Raw genomic sequence first — 19,709 nt, forward strand, 5'->3', positions numbered from 1 at the left:
CAAGAGACAGTTAGGTGGTCTGGTACGCCCATCTCTTATAGAATCTTCCACACATTTGTTGTGATCCAAACAGGCAAAGGCTTTAGCATAGTCAATGAAGCAGTTTTTCTGGAACTTCCTTGCTTTCTCCATGATCCAACAGATGTTGGCAATTTGATCTCTGGTTCCTCTCTCTGCCTCTTTGAAACCCAGCATATATATCTGGAAGTTCTCAGTTCATATACTGCTGAAACCTAGCTTAAAGGATTTTCAGCATAACCTTGCTAGCATGTGAAATGAATGCAATTGTATGATAATTTGAACATTCTTTGGCATTATTCTTCGGGATTAGAATGAAAACTGACTTTTTCCAGTCCTGTGGCCACTGTTCAGTTTTCCAAATTTGCTGACATACTGAGTGCAGAACTTTCACAGCATTACCGTTTAGGATTTTAAACAGCTCAGCTGAAATTCTGTCACCTCCAATAGCTTTGTTTGGAGTAATGCTTCCTACTGCCCACTTGACTTTACACTCCAGGATCTCCAGCTGTAGTTGAGTGACCACATCATTGTAGTTATCTGGGTCATTAAGACCGTTCTTATATAGTTCTGTATATTCTTACTGTTTCTGTCCTTTATCATGCCCATCCTTGCATGGAATGTTCCCTTGATATCTCCAATTTTCTTGACAAGATCTCTAGTATTTCCCATTCTAATGCTTTCCTCTATTTCTTTGCATTGTTCATTTAAGAAGGCCTTCTTATCTCTCCTTGTTATTCTTTGGAACTCTGCATTCAGCTGGATACATCTTTCCTTTCTCCCTTGCTTTTCGCTTCTCTTCTTTCCTCAGCTATTTGTAACGTCTCCTCAGACAACTACTTTGCCTTATTGCATTTCTTTTTCTTTGGGATGGTTTTGGTCACTGCCTCTTGTACAATTTTACAAACCTCCGTTCATAGTTCTTCAATCACTCTATCAAATCTATTCCCATGAATCTATTCATCATCTCCACTGTATAATCATAAGGGATTTGATTTAGTTCATACCTGAATTACCTAGTGGTTTTCCCTACTGTCTTTAATTTAAGCCTGAATTTTGCAATAAGGAGTTCATGATCTGAGCCACAGTCAGCTCTCTAGGACTTGTTTTTGCTGACTGTATAGAGTTTCTCCATCTTTGGCTGCAAAGAACATAATCAATCTGATTTCCATATTGGCCATCTGGTGATGTCCATGTGTAGAACTGCCTCTTGGGTTATTGGAAAAGGGTGTTTGCCATGACCAGTGCATCCTCTTGACAAAACTACCCTTTGCCCTGGTTCATTTTGTACTCCAAGGCCAAACTTGCCTATTATTCCTGGTGTCTCTTGACTTCTTACCTTTGCATTTCAATCCTCTATGATGAAAAGGATATCTCTTTTTTGGTGTTAGCCCTAGATGGTGTTGTAGGTCTTCATAGAACCGGTCGACTTCAGTTTCTCCAGCATCAGTGGTTGGGACATAGACTTGGATTACTGTCACGCTGAACGGTTTGCCTTGGAAACGAAGTGAGATCATTCTGCCGTTTACAAGGTTGCACCCAAGTACTGTATTTCAGACTCTTTTGTTGACTATTAGGGCTATTCCATTTCTTCTAAGGGATTCTTGCCCACAGTATTAGATATAATGGTCATCTGAACTAAATTCGCCCATTCCTGTCCATTTTCATTCACTGATTCCTAAGATGTCAATGTTCACTCTTGCCGTCTCCTGCTTGACCACATCCAGTTTACCTTGATTCATGGACCTAACATTCCAGTTCCTAACATTCCAGTTCTTTACAGCATCAGACTTTACTTTCACCAGCAGACACATCCAGAACTGAGTGTCATTTCTGCTTTGGCCCAGCTGCTTCATTCTTTCTGGAGCTATTAGTAATTGCCCTTTGCTCTTCCCCAGTAGGGTACTGAACACCTTCAGACCTAGGGGGTTCATCTTCCAGTGTCATTTTTTGCCTCTTCATAGTGTTCATGGGGTTCTCAAGGCAAGAATGCTGAAGTGGTTTGAAGTGGTTTCCCTTCTCCAGTGGATCACATTTTGTCAGCACTCTCCACCATGACCTGTCCATCTTGGGTGGCCCTACATAGGGTGGATCACAGTTTCATTGAGTTACACAAGACTGTGACCCATGAAGGGGCGAAATAAGTAAGTAGCTGAATTTGTGGATCTGGAGTTTAGATTGGAAGGCTGTTGATTATAGATAAAGATTTAACAGTTATTTGCATTTATTTCAAGCCAAGAAAGTAAATTATATTGCCAAAGGAGAACTTGTGAAATGACTAGGGGACAAGGCCTTATTTGGACAGGAACCTAGTCACAAAAAGGGTCAGGGAAGAAAGAGGAGACTGGAAAGGAGGCTACAAGTTGCCTCAGAAGTGTGAAAGGGTCACAAGGAAAAAGCGAAGAGAGAAGGAGTCAACAGTGTTGAATACCTCAGTGGAGTCTGCACAAATATTGACTAAAGACTGTCCTTCAGAAGTTTATTGCAGCAATATTTATAAAACAAAGTTATACATAAGCTTAATACCCACAATAGAAAAATGCCACTAAAAAATATAGTATAAACCATATAAGATATTTTATAGCTATTTTAAATTATGCTGTAGCATTATGTACATGGTGTAGAAAAATAGTATATTAGGATATTTTTCCAAAATGAAAATACTTTTCCTGATAACACACTATTGCTATAAAATATTTGAACATTACAGAGAAATTAATAATCTCAACCCTCAGAGGTAACAACTTGAATCACTTTGTTGAATATTCTAGTCTGCTTTATCCACATATAAACACATTCATACAAATGAAATAATAATAAATGTTACGTTCCTTCATCTGCTTTTCTCAATAGCATATCATGGGTGATTCTTATTTCACTATATAATCATCTATTTTATCTGTATGGAATTCTACTACTTGAACATACCATAATTTATGAAAGTAATTTTCTATTGATCAGTATTTATATTGTTTCTTATATTTTGTTACAAATAATACTGTAGTTAATATCTTATATAGATATATGTTCAAATTATCAGATAGGCTACATAGTTATATTTAAACTTTAAAAGAAATAAGAGATCGAAACTATGAAAGATTACAAAAATAATCAGATTTGAAAAAGAACCAAATAGAACTTTAACAATTAAATTTCAAACTCAACAGAAAGCTTTAAGAGCAGATTAAACTCAGCTAAAGAGCAAATCAGTGAACTGGAAATTAAGTCAGAAAAAATCATCCAGGAATCAATGCAGAGAGGCAAAGAGATAGAAAATATGAAGAATTAAAAGACACTGGGGACAGATTCCAATATATATCCATTCAGAGTGAAGGAAAGGAAAGAGAAAATACAGTAGAGACAATAACTGAACAGTTGATGACTGAGAATTTTCCAAATCCAGTGAAAGATACCCAGCCAAAGATTCCAAAAACCAAGAGAATCCCAAGTAAAATTTAAAAAAGAAAAACTTCATCCATATTTATCAGAGTGAAGCTGCAAAATGCCAAAATAAAAAAGAATATCTTAAATGCAGCCAGAGAGATTAACTTCAAAAGATTTTTTGGATTTTTACTTATTGATTTGTGCCTGTGCTGCGTCCTCCTTTCTACATGGGCTTTTCTCTAGTTGCAGTGACTGGGGGCTACTCTTGGTTGCAGTGCACAGACTTATCGCTGTGGCTTCTCTTGCTGGAGAGCATGGGCTCTAGGGTGCGCAGAGCACAGGCTCAACAGTTGTGGTGCAAAGGCTTAGTTGCTCCGCAGTGTGTGGGATCTTCCCATACCAGGGATCGAACCCGTGTCTCCTGCATTGGCAGGTGATTATTTACCACTGAGCCACAAAGGAAGTCTGACAGCTGGATTTTCAATTGTCAGTTTGGTAACAACAAAACCTGGAAAACAGTGGAAATAGTATCTTCTATGTGCAGAGAGAAAATCATCCTAGAATTGTATACACAGCAAAAAATTTAAGAATGAGGTGAAAAAAAGACATTTTCAGACAACCAAAAATTGAGTTTGCCTTCAGCAGGTCCTCACTAAAGAAAATTCTAAAGATTAAGGCAGAAGGAAAGAGGAGAAGAATAATTCAATGCAATTAGACAAGAAAAAGCAATTAAAGGCATAATAATTGGGGGGGGCGGGGAAAGAGGTAAAACTATTTCTATGTGTAGGTGGTTTAATTGAATATCTGGAGAACCCAAAAGAATTTATTGAAAAGTTATTAAAATAATAAGATAATTTAGTAGAGTCACCATACAAAAAATTAAAATACAGAAATCAGTAATATATACACAGTAACCAATTAGAAGGTATAATGGAAAAGAAGATTCCATTTAAAATATCAAAAAATAAAATATTTAAGCCTACCTTACAAGAAATGTGCAAAATGAGAAAACGATAAAACATTATTAAAAGGCATACAGGTGGACATCCTGTCAGCCATATTCTTCACAGGACTACTCAACAGCATAAAAGTGTGTTCTAAGTTAGTATATAAATTTAATATCACCTGAGTTTTAAAGCATCATATATTTTCTAGAGGGAGATTATATAGAAGAATAAATAAACAAGAATAGCCATCAAACACCCCAAAAAGATTAGTGAGGAAGTGCTGGCCCTACCAAATATAAAAATGTATCATAAGGCCTCAATAATTAAAACACTGTGGTGATGACTAATGAACAGACAGATTAATATAAAATAATAGAAAACCCAGACACAGACTTAGGTTGAATATAGCTAGTTTCAAATGTTAGAAATACCATAATACAGAATAGTGGGAAATACTATAATGTGGAGGACGTAACAGCCTCTTCATACAAACTCAAAGACTGAACTAGGACCAGAAGGTAGGAAAAAAGCTACAAGGAAATGTCTATCATTTTGTTCAATAAAAGAATAACGTTCTAATAGTCACTGCTCACCAAAAACAAATGGACTAACTCTGAAAGTTCTCTATCACTTCAGATACTCAAATATAGACCTAATGATCAACTGTGTAGGTGTTACACTAAGATTCATGCATCTGATGGTTGGTTGAATTCAATGACATTTAAAATCCTTTCTGTTCTTAAGTCTTTGTGATTCTGTTTAGGTCTTGAATTTTTCCCTAGATCTGAAGTGCAGGCAAGATTATATCTATGGTACTTCATTAAGTTTCTAAAATTGTACTGTAATTTAAGATATATAATGTTAATGAAATCATTCAGTGGTTAATTCAAAATAATTCTGGCCAAGATCTGGGCAGCAAAGAAAAAATGAGAATTTGTTAAGGGTGTACAACTTAGAAAGATGGTGTTTTTTTCAGTGTTTAAATGTAAAATAAGGAGTTCCCTGGTAGTCTACTGGTTACAATCAGAGCTTTCATTGTTGTGGCCCAGGTTCAACCCCTGGTTGGGGAACTCCCACAAGCCGCATAGTACAGCCAAAATTTAAAAAAAAATTTTTTTTAAATAAATGTAAAACAGAAGTCCTGCAAGTGTATAGACAGAAACTTCCTTCTTAGACCCAAGAGCATTGACATATATGCCATCAGATCACACCTGTATAGTTTATGGCTCCAATAGCAACAGGAGCTTCTTCAGACTTTGCTGGAGACGAACTCCATCAGACTGAAGTAAAAATAAACGTTTGTGACTGCCATTGTGTGCTCAGTTGTGTCTGACTCTTTGCAACCCAATGGACGGTAGCCTGCCAGGCTCCTCTGCCCATGGGGATTCTCCAGGCAAGAATACTGGAGTGGGTTGCCATGTCCTCCTCCAGGGGCTCTTCCCAACCCAGGGATTGACCCAGGTCTTCCGCATTGCAGGTGGATTCTTTACCAGCTGAGCCACCAGGGAAGCCATTAGGTACATGATATTCATTGACTTGGGATCCTCAGTTAACAGGTGGTTAAAACTACAGGATTAACATAGCAATGTGGAGAGTGTTGAATGAGAGGGAAAATAAGCCAAGGAAAGAATATCAATATTTAAGAGGCAGGCAGAGGTGGAAGACTACATGAAAAGAAAGAAGTAGGAGAAAGACGGAGTTTTTGTCTTGCAAAGAGAGATGACCAAAAAAGTGAATGGTTAACAGTATCAAATGCTACAGAGAAGTCAGGTTAAATATGGGATTGGAGACACCTGAATCTGACAGTAAGCTCACTGGGGGACTTTACATAGAGTTTTAAGAAAAGTGATTGTGCTAGGAAGGAAGGAAAGAAGTAGTAAAGGAGGAGAAAAAATCAAGGGACATATTTTCTCAGATGGAAGAGAGACCGTGATTATAGATTGCTAATACAGGGAGGCCTGGCGTGCTGCGATTCATGGGATCGCAGAGTCGGACACGACTGAGCGACTGAACTGAACTGAACACATTGATAAAATGGAATCATTAGAGAGGCAGGCACTAAAGATACTAAAGAAAGAAGACAATGCACATGAGATTAAGTACCCAAAGGAAGACATAACCTTGATGGGAAGACTGAGACTAAGTGCAGGAGGAGGGGTGTGGGCAGCAGAGAAGTCTGAGGAGATGCCTCAGGGAGTGGCAGGCAGCTCCCCTCTGTAATGTGTTGTGCCGAGTTCAGTCACGTCCCACTCTTTGTGACCCTCTGGACTATGTAGTCTGTCCGCCTCCTCAGTCCACGGGATTTTCCAGGCAAGAATACTGGAGTGCGTTGCCATATCCTAGGAGGCAAAATCACCCTCCAAGAAAGTGAAGAGAGATGTTTGGGTGAGGACTCTCTTCTTTAGAAGAGAGAAGAGCTGCCAGTGCTCTTGGTCAGAACCCAAATTCTCATAGAGTAAATGAATGAGGATTCAAAACATTGGTTGGAAAAAGTCAAGGTGCTCTTATCTATTGAAATACAGGAAAAGCGTGAATGACGACCAGTGCTAATGTATGGCAAATACCTCTTCTCCAAGGAGCTGCTGTTTTTCTTCATGTGTCAGTAACTTAATTTTTCTGCCTTTGAGACCAGAAAGGAGGTGAGAGGATGTGGTGATCCAATCATAACATTCTTTCTGAGAAGAGACCAAAGATAATCACTAAACAGAAAAAATCAGATTATACCAACTCATTTATTCACTTACTCCTACTGAGGAACTGCCAAGAGTAATTCCTCTAAATATAACTCCATTCAATTAACTTTGTATCAGTTCAGTTCAAAGATTTGTGTAGAAGTGATTTTCTATTAATATAGACCTAAATCATATCATCTCTTATCAACAGGGTTTGGGATCTGGGTTGAAATGAGACAAGTAGTGAAGTGCTATAAAATTAGAGGCAGAAAGGCTGTTGGATTTACTAAGGTCTAATGACTTGTCCCAATAAATGTTATGCAACTGACCAGGGTCAATTACATGACAATAACAGCAGCAAACACTTATGTAGCAGTCTGTTCTATGCATCCACATTACTAACTCATTCGACCCTCATTATGAGACTATTACTAGCCTCATTTTTTAAGATGAGGAAACTGAGGAATAGAGCAGTTAAATATCTCGCTCAAGGTCACGTATATATTTACGTACTGTGCTTAGATTCTAATCCAGGTGGACAGGGCTCTTAACCACTACAAAAGTATTACTTTTCCTGCCCCCAATAAAGTGAGTGAATAGAGTTGAAGCACTTTTTTAGAAAAGGAACTCATCTCTTATCTATCAAGATAACACGATTGGTCCACAGCAGGTCTTATTCCCACAAAGGGAACAGAAAAACTACCTTTACTAAGATCTCCTACCAGCTAAGCTTTGGATTCAGTGTTTAAAAGATGCATTATTCCTTATTAGTGAGGAAAAAGCAGAGGGAACTAGGAAGCATTATTTCTCTGGGGAAGGGGATTTGGTCATTCACACCATCAAAAAAAAAAAAAGAAATTTTACCATGTGGGGAAATAATCACCCACTTTAGGTCCTTGAAGCAAACCATGCTGCTGCTGCTGCTAAGTCGCTTCAGTTGTGTCCGAATCTGTGCGACCCCATAGACGGCAGCCCACCAGGCTCCTCTGTCCCTGGGATTCTCCAGGCAAGAATACTGGAGTGGGTTGCCGTTTCCTTCTCCAATGCATGAAAGTGAAAAGTGAAAGTGAAGTCGCTCAGTCGAGTTCGACTCTTCGAAACCCCATGGACTGCAGCCTACCAGGCTCCTCCGTCCATGAGATTTCCCAGGCAAGAGTACTGGAGTGGGGTGCCATTGCCTTCTCTGAAGCAAACCATAAAAAGCAGTAATATGCCTCATATTTTTCTCGTGATTAAACTTTTATTGTGGAATTATTGTGAAAAATCAGAGCCAAAAAATTTTTTTAATCTAATCCAAACCCTTGTGTTATAAATAAGGAATAGAAGACTCTTCAGACAAATAAGTTTACCACAGCTCTGTTAACATCACTAAGTTTAAATTTTGCATTCAAAGAGTTAGGTCAATGTCTTACTGCATATCAGAAAAGAGGATCAAACAAGGGAGATGAAAGTTTTGGGTTCTAGTCCTTAGTTCTTCTAATTGGTTGTGGCTTCTTGAGTAAACTCTCAATAGTCTTCATCTATTAAAAACAGATGAAGCTGTTGGTTTACTCTAGATGACCCCTATGTACTGGGGAGCTGGTAAAATATTTATTTGTGGGGGGGATCCCTAATTTGTAGCATTTGTTGAATTCCAAAATATATACTCTCATAGGGCAATTTCAATGGTAGTCATCAATTTAGTATGTTATCACTGAATGCGGAGTTGGGAAGAGGTCTGCACAGTCAGCTCTTGTGAGGCAGCCTGAGCCTTCATCATACCACTGCCCCTAAAGATCCTTCCAGCCGCAAAATTTGATGCATATTTTAACTTTATCATACCTAGAACAAAAACATTTGTCAATTTTGAAAATAGTAATGACCTTTTAAAAGTTTTAGTTCTTCAGAGTTAGTTCACCATCCATGAGAAATAAACTATTTTCAGCTGAATTGCATTCTATAAAGCAGACCCTAGTCATTTTCTTACAAACTTCTGAGACATTGAAAATACTACCATAGAACATCCGGTGGGAAAATATCACTACGAGTCTTTAAAAAATATGTATTTACTTAGTTGGCTGCATGGGGCCTTAGTTGTGGCACGCGGGATCTTTCCATTGTAGCATGGGGAATCTAGGTCCCTGACCAGGGATCAAACCCAGGCCCCAGCATTGGGAGTGTAGAGTCTTAGTCACTGGACTGTCAGGGAAGTCCCAATACGAATTTTTGATAAAAGTTTCAAGGCTACCTATAGAGTCAAGGAAGTTTTCCTAAAAAACCTTTAACACCACCTTTGATGAGCTAGATGGAGATAGCTCGGTTGCCAATCAATACACGTGGATCTCCTTCCATCAATACTCTGATTCTGATAACATCTGATTCAGGGCTGTTAATAAATGCTTCTGATGTGAAGTGAAAGACTAAAATTCATGTCTGGGGAGAAGGAGAAGGTCCTAAATGTAAAGCCTATTGTAGAGGATCAAAAACAGAAGAACAAAAGGCCACAGGCTATAAGTGGTGGGTCTACGGTGGTAATGCAGTTATTAAGAATCCATCATCTCCAGGTCCCCCCAAAAGGGTAACAAAGCTGAGATCTCTGAGTTTACCTGCTGGAACACTGCAAGAGGCAACTCTCCAGCACCACTCTTCAAAGTCACACTCTTTTCAGAGGCTCAAATCCTCAAACTGGCAGTAGCATCTTGGGCAACATAAAGGTTACTGTGGCCCAAGGTGGATAGCAGGGTCTTGATAGATTACACAGGGCACGACAAGAAAGAATGGCATCAACTGCAGCCAAAAGTCAGTGTGAAGGGCGCCAGCCAGAAGTCTTCTCATTTCTACCATGGTAGGTATTTCTTTGGCATTGAAAGGATTGTTCCTTCCCACGTGTTCTCAGAACTATCGGGTGCTGGTCAGTGTGTGTCTTCCACCAGTCTTGGCCTGCTGAAGGTTATCTCAGAAATCTTTCCAGGTAATCTCCTGATTGCTCAGATTATGAACAAACCCCAAGGCATCAGTGACTCTAAATCTAGACGCCTGGCACATTATAGATGACCAACCTAACACACTTGAAAAAAGACATCTATCTGGCTTATTCTAGGTTTTCAGCAGCTGCTTCAGCTGTAGTGGACCCAGTGTTGTAGTCTGACTGGATGCCAGGACTCTTTGATATAGTGCTCCTAAACAGCGAATGAAAGCATAAGCAAGTCTCATTCCCAAGTGAAGCAGCTGATATGCACTGAGATCATCTTTTTTTCAGAAATAGGCATAGAAGTAAGAATCCCAAGAACTGAGTCCTCTTGGAAGATGGCAGCCCAGCTGGGTGAGGTCCGAATGAATACACCAGGATCAGATGGGAGGCAAATAGGGTCATTAGTTGCTGCACTGCCTTCATGGTCTTGGGGAACTAGATCATTCCCAAGACTTCATGAAGTAGGGGATTATTATGGTAAAGTGGAGTATGAACCATCAGTAAGAGTGATCAAACTCCAGAGGATGCTGATTGAAGAGGCCTCCTGATCCAGAAACCAGTCCAGCATCATGCAACTCTCACATTTATCAGGAAGGAGCCCAAGAAATACCAGATTGTGGGAAACCATCATTAAGGTCAAATATCAGTCCTTTGGGTTGGCAAGATGTTCTTCTTCAAGGGCTGGAATGTGGCTGGGGTGTGCTACAAGCCACACAGCATCACAGTATGCCCACACTAGAGAAAGCTTCTCTGGAGAATCATCTTCTACTCTTCACCTTGTAGGATATGCATGAGGCCATATAAGTTCCAGAGTCTGATGTCATAAAGATTCACATACCCTTGTCCAGGAGACGAGGGGAAGACAGTAGTAGTCAGGATGGGGATGAATTTGAAATGAAGATAACCCTAATGAGAGGGGAACTAACCATTAATTTAAAAATAAAATAATGAGTACTGAGGCAGTTCCAGGGCAGGTGCATGGCTGTTAAGCCATAAACTAGCTTGATGCACCTGTTGAACGGCCTCAGCCTCAGGCTTAAAGAGGGGACAGATGCGTTTGGGAGGAAAAAAGGCCCGAGCATAGGACCAATTAAAGTCTTCTGGTGGAAGAGCAGATCCTCAGCCTTTTCTGATAACACCTTCCCAGTTTATTAATCTGAAATTGTTGGCAAAAGGATAGTAAATAAATGAGAAAGAGCTTAACAGAAGACCAAATTAGCCTGGTGGAAAGGATAGGTTCTCAGAGATGGTTAGGTCATGGACCTCCAGTCAGGGGCTGGGGTGAATTAGGCTGTGAATGGTCCACTACACAAAGCTCTCATAAAATCTCCTAATACGGGTTTTTGTTTTTGTTTTTTGGCAGCACCATGCAGCTTGCAGGACCTTAGTTCTTGACCAGGGATCAAACCCAGGACCCTGCAGTGAAAGCACCAAGTTGTAACCACTGGACCACCAGAGAATGTCCTGGATGGCTTTATATAAGTCCCCAAGATCCCCTCACCATAACATCTCCCCCATATTGCTATAGCTTTAACATTTTTTAAAGATTTTTTTATGTGTACTAATTTTAGTCTTTATTGAATTTATTACAATATGGCTTCTGTTGTTTATGCTCTGGTTTCTTGGCCTTGATGCATATGAGATCTTGAGCTCCCTGACCAGGGATGGAACCCACACCTCCTGCATTGAAAGGCAAAATCTCAACCACTGGACTACCAAGGAATTCCCCTCTATAGCTTTAACTTTAATGAGGAGATATACCTCAAAGTACCCTGAATCTTCATTCTAAAATCGCCCTTATCTGAAAATGCGGTCTCATCACATAGCTCTATCCCATTTAAGTAAATGAGAAATAAGGTGTATAACAAAACAGGCCAATGAGTCCCTACTAACATCTATGGCAGATCCAGCCTACCAAAACCAGGATATTCACTACATCTGGGTGGGTAGCAGCAGGCCTGAGAACATGTGAGCACACTTTAGATGCACAATATAAGGGCTACAAGATCCAAGAGACTATTCAGTTCAGAGGCACACAAATCTGCTGGAAACAATGCCTCTGAGGTCTTCCCGGAAACAAAACTAAAAGACATTTCAGTTCCTAGATGAGAAGTAAAATATACCTATAAAAACATATTTCAAATACTAAAATATTCTTACTCTCCTGACATGTATGCCAGTTATTCATAGTGTTATTATTTTCAGTTTCTACTGAATGGAATTGCTATTTTAAAATTTGGATTTAGCATCTATATTTATGAAGTTTATTTCTCCTAAACTTCATTTGTAGTTTCATTTGACTTCCCTTGTACCTCAGTCAGTAAAGAATCTGCCTGCAGTGCAGGAGACCCAGGTTCAATCCTGGGTTGGGAAGATCCCCTGGAGAAGGAAATGGCAACCCACTCCAGTATCCTTGGCCTGGAAAATCTCATGGACAGAGGAGCCTGGTGGGCTGCAGTCCATGGGGTTGCAAAGAGTCAGGGACAACTGAGCGACTAACACTAACACTATTTCTCCTATAATTTACTGGGGTTAAAAAAAACTTTGCCAGCTATATGAAATAAACTGGGGAGAGGTTCAATCATTACCTATGCTCTTAAACTGGCATGGGGATTACCTGCTCCTTCAAAGTCTGAACACATCTATGGAGTCCAGGCAAAATTTTGAGGTTCATTTTCAACAAATGCATCAATTTCTTCTCTGAAAACTGACCAGTTTTATCCTTCTAAAATTAATGTTACTGTATATTTTCCTAAAATTCTCCATTTCTTAGAGATTTTTAAATTAGTAAGATATTACACATAAAATTTTGTTATAATCCATTTTTAAAAAAACTGTGAGATCTATTATACATACAGAAGAGCATAAAATCACAGAATTTAAAGAGAACAGCCATTTAAACATCAAACAGACCAAAGAACAGAAAACTGACTACATTCTATACACCAGTCCTGATACAGCATAATACAATATCCATTCTACTGTTTATGGGCGGGTCTCAAAATCGTAAGCTCAGCTATACTTTATGTGCATGTACTCAGTCACTTCAGTAGTGACCAACTCTGTGCGACCCCATGGACTACAGCCTGCCAGGCTCCTCTGTCCAGGGATTCTCTAGGCAAGAATACTGGAGTGGGTTGCCGTGTCCTCCTCCAGGGGATCTTCCCCACCCAGGGATCAAACTACAGTTCCTGCACTGCAGGCGGGCTCTTTACCCAACTGAGTCACCATACCTTATAAAACAAGAAAAGGAAGAGTAAATTAAACCCAAAATAAGTAGAAATAAGGAAATAATAAAGAGCAGTGTGGAAATTAGCGAAACAAAAAAATAGAAAAAAATTTGTAAAGGCAAAATCAAGTTTTTGAGATCAAAAAAATAGACAAATCTTTTTATAGACTGATGAGAAAAAAAAGAGAAAAAATACAAATTTTCAATAACAGGGACAAGAGTGGACATCCTATAATTATTAAAAGGATAATGGGGAATAATGTGAGCAACTCTGCATCAATAAATTAGACAACTTAGATGAAATTACAGATTCCTTACAAGACCAAAGCTAAGGAGCTCTCTCAAGAAGATATAATAGCCCTATATGCAGTAAGGAAATTTCCTTATACCCAGTAGAGAAACTGGCTAGCCTTGTATCTGAATAGCTCTATCTTTGTAACTTAAAACTTTCTCACAAACCTAAATGACTTCACTGGTGAATTATATCAAACATTTAATGAAAAAATAATTTATAATTCTATACAAATTGCTCTATAAAATAGAAGAGTAAAAAACACTTTCTAACTCATTTTAAGAGACTAACATTACCCCTAATATCAAAACCAAAAATACTAAAAAACAAAGTAAACTACTAATATATAATCAGTATCTTCAAGAACATCAATGCAAAAATTCTACACAAAACTTCAACCAATTGAATTTAGTAATATATAAAAAGATAGTACACCATGATCAAGTGGGGTTTATACCAGGAACGTAAGGTTCATTTAATATTCAATTCAAAAATCAATCAGGGACTTCCCTGGTGGCCCAGTGGTTAAGAATCTGCCTTCCAACGCAGGGAACATGAGTTTGATCTCTGGTCAGAGAACTAAGATCCCACATGCCCATGGGGCAACTAAACCCATGCACAACTAGAAAACCCAAGCACTGCTACTGACCCTGTGTGTCCTAAAGCCTGTGCTCCACCAAAGCAGCCTGTGCGCTGCAACTAGAGAAAGTCCACGCACACAATGAAGACCCAGCACAGTCATAAATAAATAAATAATAAAACATCAATCAATGTTAGTGGTCATGTTAAAAGACTAAAAAAGACAACTCATCGACTGTCTCAGTAGAGGCAGAAAAAGGATTTGATAAAATCCAACATTCAACATTCACTCCTGACTCTAAAAAGATTTTTAACAAACATGGAATAAAAATAAAGCTTCATCAATATGATAAAGGACACCTAGGAAAAGCCTACACCTTCCATCCTTCCATTATACTTAAAGACGACAGGATAAATACTTTCCCCCAAACTATAACAAGGATGTCTGTTCTCACCACTTTTACTCAGTCTGGTACTGGAGACTCTAGTTAGTCAAGAAGTCAAGAAGAAGAAATTAAAGGCAGGTAAACTAGAAAGAAAGAAATAAAACTGTCCTTATCTGCAGATGATATAATTATGTACATAGAAAATTCTAAGGAATCCAGGGTAAAAAAAAAAACTTCTTAGCAGGGATAAGTGAGTTCAGTAAGGTCACAAGATATGAAATAAATATATTTTAAAAATCATGATACAATGCTCATTGTAGCACTGTGCTCAATAGCCTAGACATGGAAGCAACCTAAATGCCCATAAACAGAGGAATAAAGATGTGATACATATATATATACACACATATAACAGAACAGTACTCAGTCATAAAAAGAATGAATTACTGACATTTGCAGCAACATGGAAGGACCTAGAGATTATCATACTAAGTGAAGCCAGATAGAGAATGATAAATATCATATCACTCATATGTGCAATCTAATTTAAAAAAATTTTTTTAATCATTCTTAAAAAATGATACAAATGAACTTTTACAAAACAGAAAGTCTTACAGATATCAAAAACAAGCTTACCAAAGGGGAAAACATGGGGGGAAGGGATAAATCAAGAGCTTGGGATGAACATACCCAAACTATTATATACAAGATAGATAATGAACCAGGACATCCTATAGAGCTCAGGGAACTCTACTCAATATTCTGTGATCACCTATAAGAAAAAAGAATCTAAAAAGGAATGAATAGAGACTTCCTGGTGGTCCAGTGGATAAGAATCTGCCTGCTAAAGCAGGGGACATGGGTTTAGTCCCTGATCTGGGAAGATCTCGTGTGTCACGGAGCAACTAAGTCCATGGCACCACAACTGCTGAATCCCGCATGCCTAGTACCTGAGCTCTGCAGCAAGGGAAGCCACCACAATGAGAAGCCTGTGCACAACAAGGAGGAGTAGCTCTGCTCTCCACGACTAGAGAAGGCTTGTGTGTGCAGCAACATGGACCCGGCACAGCCAAAAATACATAAACAAACACCTAAAAAGAATGAATACATGTATATGCATGACTGAATCGCTTTGCTGTACACCTGAAACTAACACAACATTGTAAATCAACTATACTCCAATAAAATCAAAAATTTTAAAAATCAATGATAATTCTGTTACAAAAGAATAATAAGAAATTGAAATTACAGAATAATATAATTTGTAACAGTACCAAAATATAAAATACATAGGAATAAACCTTACAAAGACCTATATACTGAAAACTACAAAACTTTGCTGAAAGAAATAAAGAACTTAAGTAAATGAAGAGATATATAATTTTCACAGGCCCAAAGACTCAATACTGTTAGGATATCAGTTCTCCACAAATTAATCAATAGATAAAATGTAATCATAAGAAAAATCCTAATAGGTTTCTTTGGAAACATTGATAAGCTAATTCTAAGAACTTCACATATGGAAAGCAAAGGACCTAGAATAGCCTGGGCAATCTTGAAAAAGAACAAATTTGGAGGATTTACATTACTAATCTCAGAACATTATAAAACTATAGCAATCAAAACAAAATTGATAATGGTGACAATGTTGACATACAGATAATAGAACATAGTAGAATATCCAGAATAATATCCATATATACGATCAATGTGCTGTGCTTAGTCGCTCAGTCGTGTCTGACTCTCTGGGACCCTATGGACTGTAGCCTGCTGGCTCCTCTGTCCATGGGGATTCTCCGGGCAAGAACACTAGAGTGGGCTGCTGTGCCCTCCAGATTTTTAAAAAGATGAAAAGGCTTCTGAATAGAGAAAGGGTAGTTTTTTTCAACACACGGTGCTAAACAACTGGATATCCAAATGCCAAAAAGTGAACTTCAACCCATATCTGGCACCAGAAAAGAAAAAAACGGGTCATTCAAAATGGGTCACAGATCTGAACCCACAAAGCTTAAAACTATAAATCTTCAGATGTTACTATACAAAATTTTTCTTAGATAACAATACCAAAAGAAGACCCATAAAAGAAAAAAAATGATAGATTGGACTTCATCAGTTAAGAAGTTCCCCTTTTCCAAAGACATTGTTAAGAGAAGAAAAGGAAGTCACAGACTGAGAGACAATATTTCTAAATCACACATCTGATAAAGGACTTTTATCCAGAATATATAATATACTTTCAAATTCAATGATAACAAAACAAACAAACCAATAATAAAAGGCCAAAGATTTGAGCAGATATTTTGCCTTTTTTCCATGAACAGTTTATTAATTTTATTTCACTTGTAACGACTTAAACATATCAAGTAACCAGTAACCAAATTATAAAACAATTGTTTTTTTTAGCACTTTTCCAGTTTTACTGATATATACTTGATGTATAACACTGCACATGTTTAATATGTACAACATAATGATTTGATATATGTATGTATTGCAAAATGATTACCACAACAAATTCAGTTAACATCTATTACCTCAAATAGTTACATTTTTTTTTCTTGTGATAACTTTTAAGATCTACCCTCTTAGCAGCTTTGTACCTTTCACCAAAGGAGATGCAATGCCAAATAATCCCATGAAAAGATGTTCAACATCACTGATCATGAAGGAAATGCAAATTAAAACTACAATGGCATGCCACGAGCCACTTACTGGAATGTCTAAAATTGAAATCACTGTCTGAAACAAATTTTGGTGAGGGTGTGAAACAACTGGAACATTCATATACTGCTGGCAGGAACGTAGAAGACAGTTTCTCAAAAAGCTACAAACGCAAGCCATATGACCTAACCATTTCTAGATACTTATTTAAGACAAATGAAAGCGGTGCATATGTATGTGCATATCCATTGAAGCTTTACTTGTAATAATAAAAAATGGAAATAATTCAAACGTTCATCAGCAAAGAATGGTTGATAAATGGTGTATTTCCATTCAATGAGATACTGCTCAGCACTAAAAAGCCATTTTGACAAAAGCAACAGTGCAAATCTAAAAATAATTCTGCTTGGTCAAAGAAGTCAGACAAAGAAATGTATATATTCTGTATGATTCAATTGATATAAATTCTAAAACTTGAAAACTCATCTTTGAGGTTAGAAAGTGGATCAGACGTTGCCTGGGACAGGACAAGGCTGTAAGGAGAGATTATAAAGGGGTACAAGGAAACTTTGAGCTTGTTGGATATGCTCCTTTTTCAATCATAGTGATTATTTTACAAGTGTATGTACATTTTAGAAATTATCAAATTGCACATTTAAGTATGTGCAGTTTGTTGTAAAGCAATTATGCCCAAAAAGTCTACTTAAAACAAACAAAGCAAAAGTAAGGGGAGTATAGAGTTATTACCTTCATCTTCTCCAGTTCATTAAGCTCCTTATCAGGATTTTTTTCTAAGTGACTTGCTTTATTCACAGCCATAGCTACTACCAGCTCTTTGCAACAACTGAAAAACACACACACACACACACACATACAGAGCATCACCTTTTTATTGCTGGTTTCTCTCATAAATCCAAATACAGTGGAAGTTTACCATAATAATTAAGCTACTGATTGACCACAGAATAATTTGTTTCTTGCTCAGTTTCTCAGTCCTATCCTCCCCCTCCCCTCCATTCAAGTCATGTTCAACCATTGGCAACACTGAACGGAAATGAAGGCAAAACTGGCTAAATTGTAAAAGCAACTTCCCAAATCTGAAGTAATCATAGTGACAGTATGCTTCCTAGTTAATAAAGTACAGTTTTATAGACATCTTCTTCGTTCGATGGGAATCTTCGAGCTTTTCAGATATAAGGCTTTTTCCCTCTTTTTAAAAAAATTTATTTGTCTGCATTGGGTCTTAGTTCCTGACCACAGGACCTAAGACACAGGTCTTAGATCCTGACCAGGGATCAAGCCCAAGCCTCTGGCAATGAGAGCTCAGAGTCTTAGCCACTGGACCACCAGGAAAGTTCCTCACTTTTTGCTTTTTTAAAATATGTTTTGGTTGGTGTTTAGTAAAACATATAAAAGTATACATTCAATTTTGCATGGAATTACATATGCAAATTACACTTACTCCCCCCACAATAAGTGTAAAACTGTAATTTATTTATGCAGCTGGTTTGGTTTGTTGTTTTTTTTTGTTTTACTTCTCACTCCCACATACATATACACTTCCTATCCTGCTTATGCTAACACTGTTTTCAAAGGAATTCTAAAGTAATTAAGGAAACACCAAAATTTCACATTCCAACAGGACAGTGTTGAAGCTAGCTTAAAAACTGACCTAGTATTTCTTTCAGGGTTTTAAAACAATCCCTTATTGCTACTACTAACTGCCCTTCTCTCCTCTGCTTTTTTTTTTTTCAATTTTTATTGGAGTATAGTTGATTTACAGTGTTTTTCCTCTGCTTTATGCCATGTTTAATTTTCAACAGAAATAATACAATAACCAGATAGTTTCACCTGCTCAAATAGCTGGAATATTGGGACAACTTTTTTGCCAGGGCCATTGCATCTAGCTCTAACTTGGCAATTCCGAGGTCACGTTTTTCAGCACTATTCTCCAGACTTATGAGAATATCTGGATCAGGAAAGTCAGGTATCATTAAAATCAGCAAATTTACCATCCACTGGATCATGGGTATATGCAATTCATCCATCTGTTAAAAAAAAAAAAAAGATTATAATATAAATGACCCACTTAAAATAAATAAAACAGCAAAAACCATATAAAGTTTAAAATAGAACTGTTTTGTAACAAATCAATTATCACATCAATCCAATCGATTAAATCCTTAGATCAGAGTCAGGTCTTTGTGAGGAACAGTGTCAGGCCTTATTGAGGACCATAGGCTTTAGTGAGGAGCTGATACAAATTAAATCAGTCAAACCAAACTAATGAATCTAATCTACTCAATCCAACCCTTCAATCAAATCAAGCCCATCAGGGGATTTAGTGAGGACCAGAGTTAGGGGGCACCCCACTCCAGTACTCTTGCCTGGAAAATCCCATGGACGGAGGAGCCTGCTAGGCTGCAGTCCATGGGGTCGCTAAGAGTCGGACACGACTGAGCGACTTCACTTTCACTTTTCACTTTCATGCATTGGAGGAGGAAATGGCAAGCCACTCCAGTGTTCTTGCTTGGAGAATCCCAGGGACGGCGGGGCCTGGTGGGCTGCCGTCTATGGGGTCGCACAGAGTC

General features: G+C 38.1%; 1 protein-coding gene and 1 long non-coding RNA gene across 5 annotated transcripts in view; both read right to left on the reverse strand.

Annotated features, from left to right (window-relative positions):
- Positions 1 to 19,709, reverse strand: part of AXDND1 (axonemal dynein light chain domain containing 1) — a 79,504-nt gene that overhangs the window by 14,157 nt on the left and 45,638 nt on the right. For 2 of the 4 annotated variants that reach the window (XM_086343583.1, XM_086343582.1), the window contains 3 exons: positions 18,970 to 19,166; positions 17,866 to 17,962; positions 6,914 to 7,024 (listed from right to left, as the gene is read on the reverse strand). In XM_086343583.1, coding sequence (XP_086199709.1) covers positions 6,914 to 7,024; positions 17,866 to 17,962; positions 18,970 to 19,166 — 405 coding nt within the window. Of the gene's footprint in view, positions 1 to 6,913; positions 7,025 to 15,407; positions 15,549 to 17,865; positions 17,963 to 18,903; positions 19,167 to 19,709 lie in introns of those variants that run through there. The other 2 variants (XM_086343585.1, XM_086343584.1) reach the window with 2 other exon arrangements.
- On the reverse strand, positions 8,615 to 9,739 carry LOC147356293 (uncharacterized). Its single transcript, XR_015143201.1, has 2 exons — positions 9,607 to 9,739; positions 8,615 to 8,842 (listed from the first exon to the last, which is right to left on the reverse strand). It is a non-coding gene; the product is annotated as an uncharacterized LOC147356293 (long non-coding RNA).

This window comes from Bos grunniens, chromosome 16, assembly GCF_055505025.1.
Source record: "Bos grunniens cultivar Pamir isolate PY7600 chromosome 16, Bosgru_T2T1.0, whole genome shotgun sequence".
Lineage (NCBI taxonomy): Eukaryota > Metazoa > Chordata > Mammalia > Artiodactyla > Bovidae > Bos > Bos grunniens.